The 14,176-nt window shown below is 48.2% G+C and overlaps 2 protein-coding genes across 3 annotated transcripts; one reads left to right on the top strand and one right to left on the bottom strand.

Annotated features, from left to right (window-relative positions):
- Positions 1-4,662: 4,662 nt before the first annotated feature.
- LOC136546717 (uncharacterized) lies at positions 4,663-6,194 on the top strand. The gene has a single exon (XM_066538681.1). It carries the CDS (start codon positions 4,924-4,926, stop codon positions 5,770-5,772), a length of 849 nt encoding a protein of 282 aa, XP_066394778.1. The 5' UTR covers positions 4,663-4,923; the 3' UTR covers positions 5,773-6,194.
- A 1,805-nt stretch (positions 6,195-7,999) lies between these two features.
- Positions 8,000-13,065, bottom strand: LOC136546716 (nicotinate-nucleotide pyrophosphorylase [carboxylating], chloroplastic). Of its 2 annotated transcripts, none has more exons than XM_066538679.1 (10): positions 12,560-13,065; positions 10,508-10,641; positions 10,332-10,395; positions 10,152-10,234; positions 9,702-9,785; positions 9,405-9,557; positions 9,035-9,211; positions 8,802-8,869; positions 8,500-8,638; positions 8,000-8,423 (listed from the first exon to the last, which is right to left on the bottom strand). In XM_066538679.1, the coding sequence occupies exons 1-9, from the start codon at positions 12,825-12,827 to the stop codon at positions 8,542-8,544; spliced, it is 1,128 nt and encodes a 375-aa protein (XP_066394776.1). In that variant the 5' UTR covers positions 12,828-13,065; the 3' UTR covers positions 8,000-8,423; positions 8,500-8,541. The 2 variants fall into 2 exon arrangements, with proteins under 2 accessions (XP_066394776.1, XP_066394777.1); XM_066538680.1 differs by lacking the exon at positions 12,560-13,065 and adding an exon at positions 11,520-12,534.
- Between the last annotated feature and the right edge of the window lie 1,111 nt (positions 13,066-14,176).

Genomic DNA, 14,176 nt, shown 5'->3' with positions numbered 1-14,176 from the left:
CCGTTGCAACAGGCACTGCGGTGATCCGGAAAGCAACCCGTTCGCTTTGGGCGATCCAGTCCAGTCGCGGAAATACGATTCCGCCGCCGCAGATGCAATTAGGAGGAGGGCATATGCCCAGGTCGGCGGCGGGCGCTGCGTGACACTGCAGGGTGCAGGCGCCAGGGCACGGTCGGGGTCGGGGTCGGGGTCGGTCTCGGTCCGTCGGTGGCGTCTGGACGTCTGGGGGCGAAGTGGGAGAGAGGTGGCCGCCTGCCCGGGTCGTTAGGCGGGCTGGCTGATGCCTGATGGGTGGGTTCGCTTGGCTACTTGGCTCCCTCCCGGTCCCGGTCGAGGCGGGAGTTGGGACGAGGTCACGCTGAAGTGCTGAACCGACGACGCGCAAGCAGAGCAGCAGCCTGCAATGGTAGGCACGCAGACGCGGCAAAATGTTTGGCGGGAGTCAACAAAAGAATGTGACGAAACTGATGGGACCATGCGAGGGGGCGTCTATGAGTGTCATTTCTTTTTCTTTTTGACTTTCCCTTGTTTTCTTTCTTGTTTTTTTATAGTAAGTAAAAAATAAATAAAAAGGTTAATACATATGTCGTTTAGTCAGGGCAGTTGTGAAGACACGGCTCCGTTCGGCTTATCCCATATTCAACTTATTCGACTTCTTTTTTCAGCGGGAACAGTGTTTTTCTCCCACAACATTTCAGCCAAGATTCAGCAAGCCTGGATGGTTGAGAAATCTATCTAGACCAAACAAAGATCTCAAACGCCCAAATTTGAATGCTCAGGGTGAGTGGTGCATTTAGAAAAATAGATTTGGATGGCTTCTTACATTAACTTTTATCTCTAGCCCGCTCCTTTTAAGCTTCTATGGTACTATTCTGTATAGGGGAGGTTAGGAGGGGTTTCATGCTTCGATTAGCGGTAGCTGGGCTGCAGCCCACCTCTACCCCGATGCTAGATCCACCCATGTCTTGGTTACAATTGATTGCCAGGACTAGGCGAGCCTAGCAGGGTACGATCCAAATAAATTCTAAGTATTTCGATCATGTTAGCTATGTAAGCCTGAAACTCATGGATGTTTTGTCATTGGCTGTGCCGGCGAGTGGTCAACGAGCAAAAAGACTTGCGCAAGATTTTGTATGTTGAGACCTTAATTTGTTCCATCTTTTATATTCACTATAAGGCCTTATTTGATAGAGCTCATTCTTAAGGGCTTCTCCGGAGGAGCCGGAGCTGTTTTGGAGGAGCCATAATTTATGGCACCTCCAAAACGACATCGGCGGCTCTTCTTTTTTTCTCCTTGAAAAATGGCTCTAAACGGCTTCTCCTACTAACCCATTTGGTAGGGTTTCTCTGCAAGAGTCAGAGCCGGAGCGACGGGGGAAACCTACCAAACGGGCGTAATAACAAAGGTGTCACTCTACTGTAGAATGATGAGCATATTATGAAATAAAAATGATCATTAACAACATTTCCAAATATAAGAATCACATATCCCAAGCCCCAACGGTTGGGACTCCAGTACTCCACTGAACCCACTCCTGCCGCATGGCGCACGTACGGTCGCTAGCTGGGTCCGGCAAGCGACGTCTTTGACTCCGTTCGTTTGGAGGAATTCTGGAGAAATCTGGATAAATCTGGAAGAATTTGTAAGAGAAAAAAATTATTTCGAATGAAAAAAGAAGTGAATCCAGCTGGATTTAAGAGCACGCGAACGAGGCTGGCCTTGCCGCGCGGCGTGCCGGCGTCCCGCGTCCGGTCCGTGTACTAGATCACAGGCTCACAGCCAAGCCAAGCGATCGTTTGCTTTGCTCCGGGTCCACAGTTCGCAGCGGCGTGCTCCCACGGCCCCGCCTGGTCGGTAACGGGCATGCAACGAGCACTCGAGCAGCGGGGTTTGCATTGTGCGCCTCACTGCGTGGGACGCAGGCGCACGACGGCGCATCAGCGCATGAACGCACACACGGTCACGGCCGGCACGAGCACGACACGGCACGCACGGCACGGTGGCGCGCCGTCCGGACTCCGGGTACGGATAGCCCAGCGGGCGGAGTAAGAGCTGACGTGCGGTGGTTGCCTGGATCCACGTTTCCACGAGGGGCGAAGGTTCAGTAACGCGGAAGTATCCATGGCGTTACTTGCTAGCAGCCTGCTGCCCTGCTGGAAATGGTAGACAGCGACTAGTTGTATTATAGTGGAGTCAAAAAGAGAAAGCAATGAGGGTAGGGCGTCTGAATAAGGTTTCTTTAATTTTCTTTTCGACTCGTCATTGAACGTGATCAGCTATCACAACTTTCGTTGATTTGTTCATTCTGATTATAAGTCGTACATATATGCATGCACGAGTTATTAAGTCAAAACTATCGAAGAGTAATATATTAAGTATGTGTGCATATATCTATAGACGTTTGCGTAAAAAAAGAGAGAAAAATTCTGGTTTCTATTCCCTTTATTACAAAGGAAAAAAGGCTGAAAGTGTATATATATGCAATCGTGATTATGAATTATTCTACTTTTTATTAGGTGGTGTACCCCGCAAAAAAGTTTGCATTGTACGGTTTCCTCCTTTTATAAATAAATGGGTGACACATTGTGAGTGGTATTGGATGAAAGAAACGTGGTTTTGTAATTTGTTATGTAAATGTAGAAACAGAAATTATTACTCGTGTACTGCCTAAAATTGACTAGAATTGCTAGCTAGGAAGCTATGCAATGTTACGTACCTTAACTCAGATAGAGCTTTTTTTTTCTCGAATACGCAAAAGATTTGCATATCATTGTAATTAAGAAGAAGAGTTGTTTAACCATACACACGACATGCTTCTAATGAACTCAGACAAAGCTTAAGACTCGTTAACACAAAAGCACTACTCCTCCATTCATTTCAAAAAACTTGTAGTCTAGCTTCGTCCTATACAAACATTTCTACCTTTAATCATAAAATCTTATAAGGGTAAAAATACAATTTTCAAACACCAACTTACATGATATGATGATAGTCCAATCTTCAATCTTATACTACAAACCAGAGTAATTTGGTGCCCTCCAATTACCAAAATGGGACAAATTTGGTCCTCTTGTTGGTTTCAAAGGTGGTTATCTATTATATAAAAATAATAAAAATCTAGTAAAATTCATAAATAGTTTATCTTAAAACAAAAACATATGAACTAATACATTTTAGGAAATGCTATCCACCTATTTATGATCTATATATAGTTATTTGAAATTGATTATTTATGTGCTATTGCTTTTTTGCTCATAGTCGTGCTCATTTTTTATTTAAAACAAATTAGGCCCAAATGATTTTTTTTAAAAGGAAAATGTACATGTTGCATTGTTTATTTAAAATGAAATAATTATCAATATTTAGAGACTCCGTATTTTTACCACTCTTAGAAAATAGAAAGACCAACTTTGAAGTCTACTAATGGATCAAATTTCTCTAGTTTTGACAGTTATATGGTGTCTATTACTTGATTTGGTAGTTCAAGGTTGAAAATCGGACTTAAGTGCAACTTGGGGCTGAAAAAGTGTACTTTTATCTTTCCTGTAATTTTGTATAATTCAACAACATGTGGATTTTATTTTTATATATTGTGAAACATTTTTTATGCTGAATTCCAAAACATAAAAATTGCGGTGTCGAACTATAGGAATCAATAGAAAAATGATGGTTAAAAATAGAAATGTTTGGTTTCGGATAAAACTAAAACAACCAAGAAAGTACCGAGAACAGTAGTACTTTTTTATGGTGAGCTGTAACAAGCGAAGTCGAAGATCCATGGAAATTAGTTGTTTTTGTCTAAAGATATAACTATCACAACTCATGAAAACTGTTTGGTCTATTTTTTATTACAATAAAAAACACGCAGAAGCAATGCGCCGGTGCCAGAAGAAGCAAGAACATTTTCAATAAGCTCGTTTTTAAACTTGTTTATCTAAGAGAATGTTAAAAACTATCCAATTTACTAATAACGCTAAAGCCATGTTCGGTTCCTATGAATTGGGATGGATTATGAAGTGATTTAGTCCCGTTCGCTTGGAGGAATTCTGGACGAATCTGGAGGAATTTGTGAGAGGAAAACACTGTTCCCGATGAAAAAGAAGCGGATCAAACTGGATTTAAGGGCACGTGAACAGGGATTTATGGGAAACACTTTTTAGAGAATATCTCTAAGAATTCCCTAAATTCCTTTCTAATACTTGGTTTTAAGTAAGATGAGAAAAACTCTTTCCAACAACCCATAATCCGCCCTCCAAATCTTTTAGAACTTACGAAGTCATCCTGTTCCGTGTAAAGTTACGCGTTTTCGAGTTGCGCGTATCTCCGAGTCGCGCGTAAAGTTACGTCAGAATTAGATCGTCTCCTTGTTACCGAAACAAAATTCCAAACGAAAAGAATTTAAATTAAACGGCAAACGTAAACGTTCTCCCAAAAAAATAATAACCCGATAAAAACGGGAATGCGTGCGCCTTTTGGCGTTTGCTTCGTAGCGCACCCAAGCAGAAGGCGTCCCATGGCGGCACAGCCCGTGCTGTCCATCCACGACACGCAACCGCCCGCACCCCTCCCTGTTCCATCTTAGCCGTCCGTACACCGCGGCCCCGGATCCAGCCGTCGGCCTCCCTCCCACCTCCCTTTATATACCCACGTACCCCCTCTGCCCCGTCCTTCCAAGGCAACGCCGTCTCATTCTTCCTCTCTCCACCACTCTCTTCCTCCCCAAATCCAGATCAAACGAATTCGTTAAATAATCTCAGAAAACACACGATTAACGGGATCGAAGGGATTAAAACGAAAACGTTCCGATCCTGTGATCAGGCCTCGGGGCTAATCGTGTGATTTTTTGGGGGTGTCTGGGCTTGTGATTTAGTGTTAGGGTTTCGGATCTGGAGGATTAGTTCTTCGGACTTCCGAGTCAGACCATGAATGAGCAGATGATGCGACCCCCTGCGCCGCTGCCGTTCCACCAGATGTGGGCGGCGGTGCCGGCGGTTCCCCCGCCGGCGATGGAGCCTCCGGTGGCGGGGTTCAAACCGGCGCGGCCTTCGTGGAAGCGGTCGGCGCGGACGCCCTGGAAGCGCAAGGCCCAGCCGCCGGCGTCGTCGGTCGGCACGAGGTGGGGCGGCGCAGCGGCCCCGCGCAACACGACGTCGTTCCTGATCCGTGCGAAGCGGGCGGGGGGCGTGGCGTCGCTGGTGTCCCCGTACCCCGTGACGCCAGCGGTGCTCCCGACGCCCGTGCTGTCGCCGGCGCGGGAGGTGCTGGTGGAGATGGCCAAGGAGGCGTGGGGCGTGGACGGGTACGGGTCCATGAAGGGCCTCATCCGCCTCCGCGCCGACGCCGGGGACGCCGCCGGCGACGACTCGGGCTCCGGCGAGAGCGACGTGGAGGAGCACGTCGAGGTGGAGCGCCGCCTGGACCACGATCTCAGCCGCTTCGAGATGGTCCACCTCCCGGCCGCGGCCGCGGCCGCCCTGGGCGGCGGCGGGGAGGAGGACGACGAGGCGCGCGCCGCGAGGCTGGAGGAGGAGAACCTGACCCTGCGCGAGCGCCTCTTCCTGATGGAGCGCGACATGGACGACCTCCGCCGCCGGCTCCTGGCCGTCGAGGAGCTCTGCCGGGACCGCCACAGCGACGGCTGCGTGGTGGACGCCGCCACCGCCGCCGCCGCCGAGGCAGTGCTCTCTGAGAGCGCGGCCGCCGTCGCATCCCCCGGCGCCGGCGCCGACGAGGAGGCGGACACGGTGGACGCCATGGCCATGGAGAAGTGAAAGCATACAGTACCCGCTACCTGACCAGACAAGGCCCTCTCGGGCCGTACTACTGAAACTGTACATACGGTTTCCATTTCCCTGTGCAGATGTCGCTGTGAAGAGTAGGAAGAAGCAGCAGCAGCAGCAGCTTAGAAAGCTTTTAGAGTTTTACTCTTCGTTCGTTGCATCTTGTTAGTTTGATATCGTCTAGCTTGATTTCATTTCATGTTCTTGTAGAAAGAATCATCAGTCAGGAAAGAGGAAAGCCCGTGGACGACGACGGAATATGCGGGGAGGAACACGAGATCCTGGTGTCCCCCTGCTCGTCCAGATCCTCAACCACTAGTCCCAAACTATTACCAGCTTTTTTTTAGAGCAGCCAGTAACCTGTTGTTTTGTTGTGAAGAAAATTGTTATTCCGAAATGTTCTTTTTTTCGTACTCCAATCTCTGCTGTGCTCACGGATTGTTCCGTGATTGGGTAGGGTGGGTAGATGCGCGGTGGCGCCGGACTGGAGCATCTCTTCATCCGATTGACGAGCCAGCCGTTGGAACCCAATCACAAAATCTTATTAGGCCTCCGTTAGTTCCTCCCAAAACTTTACACCATATCCCATCTGAGCGTAAATATTGACTAAAAAATAACTAACTGTAATGATTACGACTACTTTGCGAGACGAATCTTTTAAACCTAATTAGTTTATAATCTGAAAATGTGGTACTACACTAATATATGTGCTAACGACAGATTAATTAAATTTAATAAATTCGTCTCGGGTTTACTAACCGATTCTATAATTTATTTTTTATTAGTATCTCCTAGATAACATCCGGACATCCCCACCGACGCCCTGATCTAAAGAAGACCTTAGTTGTTCGTGTCCGGTGTGTGTGCCCAAGCCTGTCAAAGTGCCGCAGTTGCGGGTTGCCGGTTAGGTGGTGAATGGTGATGGATGCCTTCAAAGCCGTCCGGTTGGATTTGCTAGTGGTATTGTGCCGTGCAGACTGTCAGCTTGCAGTTGCAGCCAGGCCGGCACCGGATGGTTGGGCGCAAATGGGCAACGGACGCGGGACGCCCCGGGCGCTCCGAGGAGGGGAGAACTGGAGGAGTGGTGTATGGCCGTCGCAAAGCGAGGGGGGAGGGAGAATATAGCATCGGGAAAGCTGTTGGCTCGAGGTCTCGAGGAAGATGCTGAAAGCTCTGACTCGCCTTGGAGCCGGCGAGACCGGGGCCTTCGTATTTTCTTTTTTCTTTTAAAGGAAAACCTTTGAATATTCGCCTGTTTCTTTTCGTTCTCTCAGCTCTTCTAAGATTTGGCGCCAAGATTACCGACTTAGTTTATTTTTGTTCAGTATAAAAAGAACAACGTTCCCAGTATTTTCGTTCTGTTCGCTTGGTCCTGATCAGGACTCGGAACACACCTTGTCACCAACGACTTGACCAGTCCAAATGGAACGATCCCAGTAGAACGGCACGAAGCATGAGCCAGATGGTAGCAGCCCAGATCGTAGCACAGCGTTCCCAACACCAACAAGGACTGGACCTGCACCTGGACGACAGCTCTGCCTCTGACGCGACGAATCCAAGCTCCAAACCAAACAATCATCATGCTGTTCATGAGCCCGAGGGAGATGCGATCCAAACTCGAAACGGCTCGATCGTGTGTGCCCGTGCGCGCGTGGCCGTTGATGCGATCCAAACTCCAAACGGCTCGATCGTCGGCTCACCGACGACAGGAACCGAGCGGCATGGAGATGGAGCGCGGCCGCACTAAACGTAGAGTAGTAGCTTGTGACTCTAATCGGCAGGCCCACACCCACCATCCTATAATGATTTTGATCGAGTCGGTTGTCCATTCCCAAGAGGGACGTGACGTAGCAGATTGCCAAAACAATGGGCTGCACCTGCACCTCCTCCTCGGATAGATAGAGATCACCGTAACGTCCCTGCGTGCAAGTTGCCTAGCAGTAAGCCAGTAACAGGTTTTTAGCGCGCACGGAGATTTTGGAACTGCCCTGGATCGACATCAGCACGTACCTTAAACCTAGCAAGAAATTTTTGTCCTGCCACAGCGGAAAAAATTACGATATGATCTGTGTTTTCTCTTTCAAAGCGCGAGTAAATCGATCGTATATACTCGTAGTAGACTATAGAGTGTATGAGGCATGAGAACGCACATTACCAGTACTAGGATGGAAGTGACGATGGAATGGAACCATACAATAATAGATGTGAAAGTACAGAGTTGACCTTGCAACCTCTTGCTTTTCTTCTATAAATTATGGCCCTCGCTTTTTGTCACCGAAGGCGGTACGATAAGCATCTTATTCTCGATGTTTTGTTATTTTGTCTGTGGTATTGCAAGTTCAGTGCGACATCCCGTTTACAGTAAACCTACCTGCTGTCGAGCTGTGGCTGGGCGCAGGAAGATGTACTCCTATCAGCCTGGCCTGCCTTCCTGCCGCACAACGCAACTTTTCCAGCTTCCAAACTCGATGCTCACAAATGCTGGAGCAACCTGTCTGTCCTGCCAATTATTCTGCTCCAAATTAAGGTATTTATGCATTTTGGATGAAACTGAAGAACGAATCCCATGTAGTTGCAGTCAGAGGTCTCAGCGCCACGCTAAGTTATTTAAGCTTATTTGCCACGCTGGTCTCTCTATCATCCTGGCGACACAAGCAAACGGGATGGCTTAGAGAAGTAGGGAATAAAAGTCAAGCTATATAAGGAGGAAGGCCTTACTTGCATATGTGGCAATGCGTGTACAATCGTAATGCGGTGGAGTCAAGCACGATTTGTACGTCTTCCAACCTGAAGAGCGAGCTCGGTGTCTATCTTGAGAGAGATGTCAAGTGCCTTCACAGAATGCGTTAATGCTCCACTGGAACAAATCAAACAAGTCGTTGAACTAACTGTATAATGATTCCAGCGGGGGGTTGTACTTGTATATTAATTCGAAATACATCAGTGACCTAAACACCAGACAAGCTCTGTCCCATTAAATACAAGTTTAAATCAGTAGAACCCTGAAAAAGAAATAGTACCTTGAAATATAGGTGACTCCCGCTTCTCCGATTTTCTTTACTGTATCAACTGTCACATTTCCAGACGCCTGCAGAAAAGAAATATATTACCACCTCCTAAAAAAAATGTTACTACCCTTCAGCACCCAAATCTGCCAGTAACAGAGAGAACTAGTCGCTTTCAACAAAACAACATTACTACTAGCACTACGTCATATAAGAACTGTAAGCCTTGCAAAGTTGAATTTGCATACCTCAGTCTCAAATCTATCATTTATCAACTGAACTGCGTCTTTAAGCATCGAAACATCTACATCCCCATTTGCAAGAGGAACAACCATATTGTCCAACATTATACGGGTTAATGAAGTTTTGTTCTCAGCAGCATACTTCAACAAATCTGTCACTTCTTCAATTGTCCTTGTCTCGACCTAATTTATTAAAAAAGGCAAATGTCAAGATTTGTGATTTTCTTTCTTTTTCTATGGGAATATGTGGACATATAGTTGAATAAAACATCATAGAAACCAAATCAGTCTAAACAAAGGTGAACCACAAAAATATTAATACCTAGACACATAGGTTTGTCCTTTTCAACTTGCGCATCAGTAAAAAAGTACCTACCTCAAGAGGAATTGTGAGTTTTTCCTTCTGCAGGAATTGATCAACAGATCCCATTGCATTTGCAATCCCACCGGCAACAGAAATATGATTATCTTTTATCATAACCATATCAAATAAACCAAGCCTGTGGTTCTTTCCACCACCAATCAGTACCTACATGAGACAAAGGGCAAGCAAAATTGCAATGAGGACTAAGAAAGCAGACCGAAGAGGCAGTAGGGGTAGGCCCCTCCTGTTTTACCTCAAAAAAGCAGACCGAAGAGATGAACACTAACAACGTAAAAAAGGTATGCTTACTGCCCACTTGTCAATCAGACGTAAACCTGGGGCGGTTTTCCTTGTTTCCAATATGCATGCTGGACGGGCAGCATCAGACATAGCCTGGACAGAAGAACAACAGAAGCTTTACTGACATATCAAATGACAATGATGTGATCTAAAAGGATAGGAGGATTGTGAAATATAAAATCTGAAGAACTAGCATTTGACAGCTATTGTGCCAATAAAAAAAGCAACAAAGGTGCAAGTTCCGAGACAACAACAAAAAAAACTTTTTGGCTGGAAGTATCCAAATGGCTGGAAATTAAATATTATGCATGTGCTGGACATAACAAGAAAATAATCGAGGAACACATAGTGACTCTCAAACTGTAGCATAGACAAGGCCCTAGGAGTCTAGGACAAAAAGGAAAAACATTCCAGTTTATCCAAGAAGCAGCTTAATCATGTAAATAAGGCAGAAATAACCTTTGTTAGGGTCGCAATGCCACTCATCCGCTGCATGAAATTTAGCACAACCCTTTCAGCAACGATGATGCTCCGGGCACACCCTTAATACAAAGATAGCATTGGGGAAAATGGTTTCACTTAAAAGCATTAACAAGTTCAAATTTTAAGTAGGCTGACTACATTTTACATGCATTTTACCATATACTTTTCCAAACTGCAATCCTTTATGGACATAATTTCCATCACTTTCAAACCATTCAACCTGCAAATTCGGTCAACAAAGAACACTTGGTATAGTTAATACTGCCTGTAATATCTAGAGAACCAGATCTTTTCCCAAAACTCAAATGGGAGAAAAGATGCAAAGTAGATACCTTCAAAGATGGGTCAACCTGGTTAAATATCATATCTGCTAGGCTTATTCCAGCAATGACACCATCTGCTTTAGCAATAAATGTGGCTTTGGCTTCCACATCAGAAGGTATGGTGGCTAAACAAGATACATCCCCTGAAAGTGTTGACAAACAGACCAGATGTACATACATTAAAAAAATGCAAATAGTTTCACATAAAAATATGAAAACGTAGCATGCTGCATAGCAATTTGAGGAATGACCTAAGTGGACAGACTAGTGGTATTGATCTTTTAATTACGATACCCATTGTCTAAAGTCTGAGGAGGAAACTGAGTGGTTAAGAAAATAAGAATTAAAAACCTTGTGTGTTTGAATTAAAATAGGGGCCCATATCACCATATGACAGAAACAATTAGAGCTTCTTGTAATGTTGAAGGGCAGGGACTAAGCAGTGCAGACCATGGAGACAGGATATAAATTGACTATCCACAGATGACAGATCCTTAACCATTCTCTTCATTCTACCTTCATGTATAATTTTTTCTACAGTACATACAGCACAAGCGTAGAGAAGAGGAATTGGGCCAACAGAGATTGTATTACATCACTGAATGGTATAAGTACATGTTACAACAGAGAGCGCACTCGCAGCACACAACGCAGCTCGTGGGCGACGTCGTGGCCGCCGCACCTGACCGCTAACTAACTCAGTCAAAACTGTATGTCTCAACAACAAGTAACCAAGAAGAAACCTGAACTGTGCATCCCATTCATAACAACAATGTTTTCAAGTCGTCTAGTCGAACCTAGTCGCCATGGGACCGACCAAGCAACTACTCGCGATTACTCGTCGACTAGGCCGATTAGTCTAGCAGAGTGGATTGCTTCTCTTTCCTTTGGAACCAGAGAATAGCAGAGGGACAGCAATACAGCACAGCAAGCAACCTAGCAGTCTAGCAGAGAGCCAGAGAGGCTACAGAGTGAGGGATGGGGGAGGAGGGAAGAAGATGGAGAGGAGAAAGGCACATACCGTCGTCGGAGCAGCTCATCACGAAGACCGCGGCCACTTGACCTGGTAGAGGGCGCCATTGGCTTCACAACTCACCAGAGAGGAGAATAGCGTGCGAGGGAGGGGAATAGCACACGAGGGAGGGGAATAGCTCACGAGAGAGAGGGAATCACGCGCGGGAAGGGGAGGAATCGCGCGCGGGAGGCAGGAAACGCGCGCGGGGAAAAATTGCGGCCGCCCTGCGTTTGCCACCGTGCCTGCGTGCCTACGGTATTTTGGGGTGCCTATTCTAACCCTAATAGGCCAAATTGGAAGCCCAATAGGCCACATATAGGCTCGGTTGAACAGGCCCAAAAAAACAGAGCAACCACACTGGTCGTCCATGGCCTAGTCGGACGACTAATCGTGATTAGTCGTCGACTAATCGGACGACCAGCTTTCTGGTCGAGCTAATCGAGTCGGACCTCCTAATCGAACACCAGGGACAGATTAGGACGAGTAATCGTGATTAATCGGACGACGTGAAAACATTGCATAACAAATTGGACAAGAATCACAGCTCACATGACCTATGACATCCTACGGAAGTGTGCTGATTATTCAATGTGGCAAGGCTAATGTGTACAGTAAAGGTTTAAGAACACAGATTGCATTCGTATTTTCTTCTACTATTTGCAATCAGTTGTAGCCTAAAGTGACTGGACAGCATCATTCCAGGATATGAAAACTAACTTGCCTAGTACTCCGTCCTAATACCCCAGCTCTGCCAGATGCCACTGCGCTCATTGACAATGAGATGACCACACAGCAGCACAGGATCAGATTTTTGCACTAAGCGCCAGCAGAACTATATATCTGGTCGGTGGTTATCACGACATCCTGAGACCAATTGCGATCACAACACTAGAATGCAGGAATCAAATGATTTTGCGCTCCGCACCATGGAACACCGTAGTGCTAGAGAGCAGTGACAAACAGCTAGGTAGCGCTCTCGTGGATTCCGAATCCCAAGGGGGGTGAACAGCACGTCAGCGTGACGCACCACGTAGTTAGCTGCGTACCTCGGTCGCCGGCGTCCTCTGCGAGGGCGAGCGCGATGACGGCCTTGAGGTCGTAGGTGGGGTGCGCCGGCGGCGCCACCGGCGACGCAGGTGCCCGCGCCTCGGCGGACATGGGAGCGGCCTGGGGGCGAGCGGGCAGGCGCAAGAGGCCGGGCGGGAGCCGCTGGTGGTTAGAGCACGGCGATGGGTAGGAGGCGTGGAGGCTGTGGCGGCGGGCGAGGAGGAAGCGCGCGGGGCAAGGGGCTGGAGCCGTGGGGATCGCGGGCATCGCTCGCAGCTGGCGCGCCGGGCTGGGAGCTGGGACGCGAGCGAGAGAGGTTGGGGGAGGAAAGGAAGGGGGTGCTGCGAGGCGGAGTGGGGCGCCGCCTTTTTGGGCGGCCTGCGCGGGGCGCGTCGATTTTGTGATCTTTGGCGGCTGTTGGTGACGGCGGCGCGGGGAGCCGTGGACGGGGGCGGGGATCGCTGATCGAGAGCTGGTGGCCGCACCTGCACTGCACGGCAATACGGTATGCTTGGAAGCGCTTGCGTGTTTTTACGCTTTTTTTTTATTTGATCTATACCATTACAATTTTATAAGTTTGAAAATATGCCATTATAATTCGTCTATTTGGAGAACTGCCATTATAATTGTGTCACTCATTCATCCATACCATTTTATATGTCTTCCACCTATATAGGCCCACTGTCAGACATGTATAAATACAACAAACGTGTATAGACGTCAAGTCCCACGTACTCCGTCAAAACAAGACAGCCCGTGGCGGCCAGCGCGCAAGGTGGAGGGCGGCACTCGCCCCGGCAGCCTGCGCGCTAGGCGGAACGGCGGCCTGCGAGCGAGGCAGAACGCTGGCTCACAGCCGTAGCGGCCGGCGCGCGTGCAGAATGACGGCGAGGCGACGAGCGCCCGCGGTGGCCTGCGCGCAAGCGGCCGCCGTCATTTGCGGCCATCTCGCCGCGGTGCTCGTCCTGCCCCGCATCTCGGCACTCCGTGCGTCATCTGCCGCCCACAACGTGTCCGCTGCCATGGGCGCCGGGTGCGCGCTCTCCACGACCACCGTCTTTTTCTGGGCGCGCGTGTTCTACCTTTCCAAGGTGTACGAGCTCGGTAACACCCGCTGCTCATCCTGCTCGCCCATGTGCTACGTCTGGCTTGCCACGCGCCAGTCCTGATGCCCATGGCGCTCATCCCTGATCAACACTGTCCTAGGTCGGCGACGGATTGGAACGCAACAAGCTAGAGAATTTCCCATACCAGATCGAAGCATCAAAATTTCCGTTCAGAAAAGGGACAAAATACTTCTAGTGCTGGGCTAGAAAAACAAAGTGACGCTAGAAAAATGATGTCCAGTCCAAAGCTTAAGCCACCGGAACCACGGAGGCAATGAACCGTGAGATCATTGCACCGGTCGCCGCACGTTCGGCGCACTGACCGGTGAGCAGCAGCCAGCCAATCTCGTAAGATACGGACGCGTTGATGCAGGCGTACTGGACCTGCTCCACGGACAGGCGCCGCGCGTCCCACTTGCTCATGGTCACCGACTTGGGCTTGTTGATGAGCACCCCCATGACCTCGCGGAGCGTCTTCAGCGACGCAGTCCGGAGCTCGGGCCTGGCGAG

The sequence above is a fragment of the Miscanthus floridulus genome, chromosome 3 (genome assembly GCF_019320115.1).
Source record: "Miscanthus floridulus cultivar M001 chromosome 3, ASM1932011v1, whole genome shotgun sequence".
NCBI classification, from domain to species: domain Eukaryota; kingdom Viridiplantae; phylum Streptophyta; class Magnoliopsida; order Poales; family Poaceae; genus Miscanthus; species Miscanthus floridulus.
The sequence above is the reverse complement of the archived record's forward strand: the minus strand, read 5'-3'. Positions and strand labels throughout refer to the sequence as shown.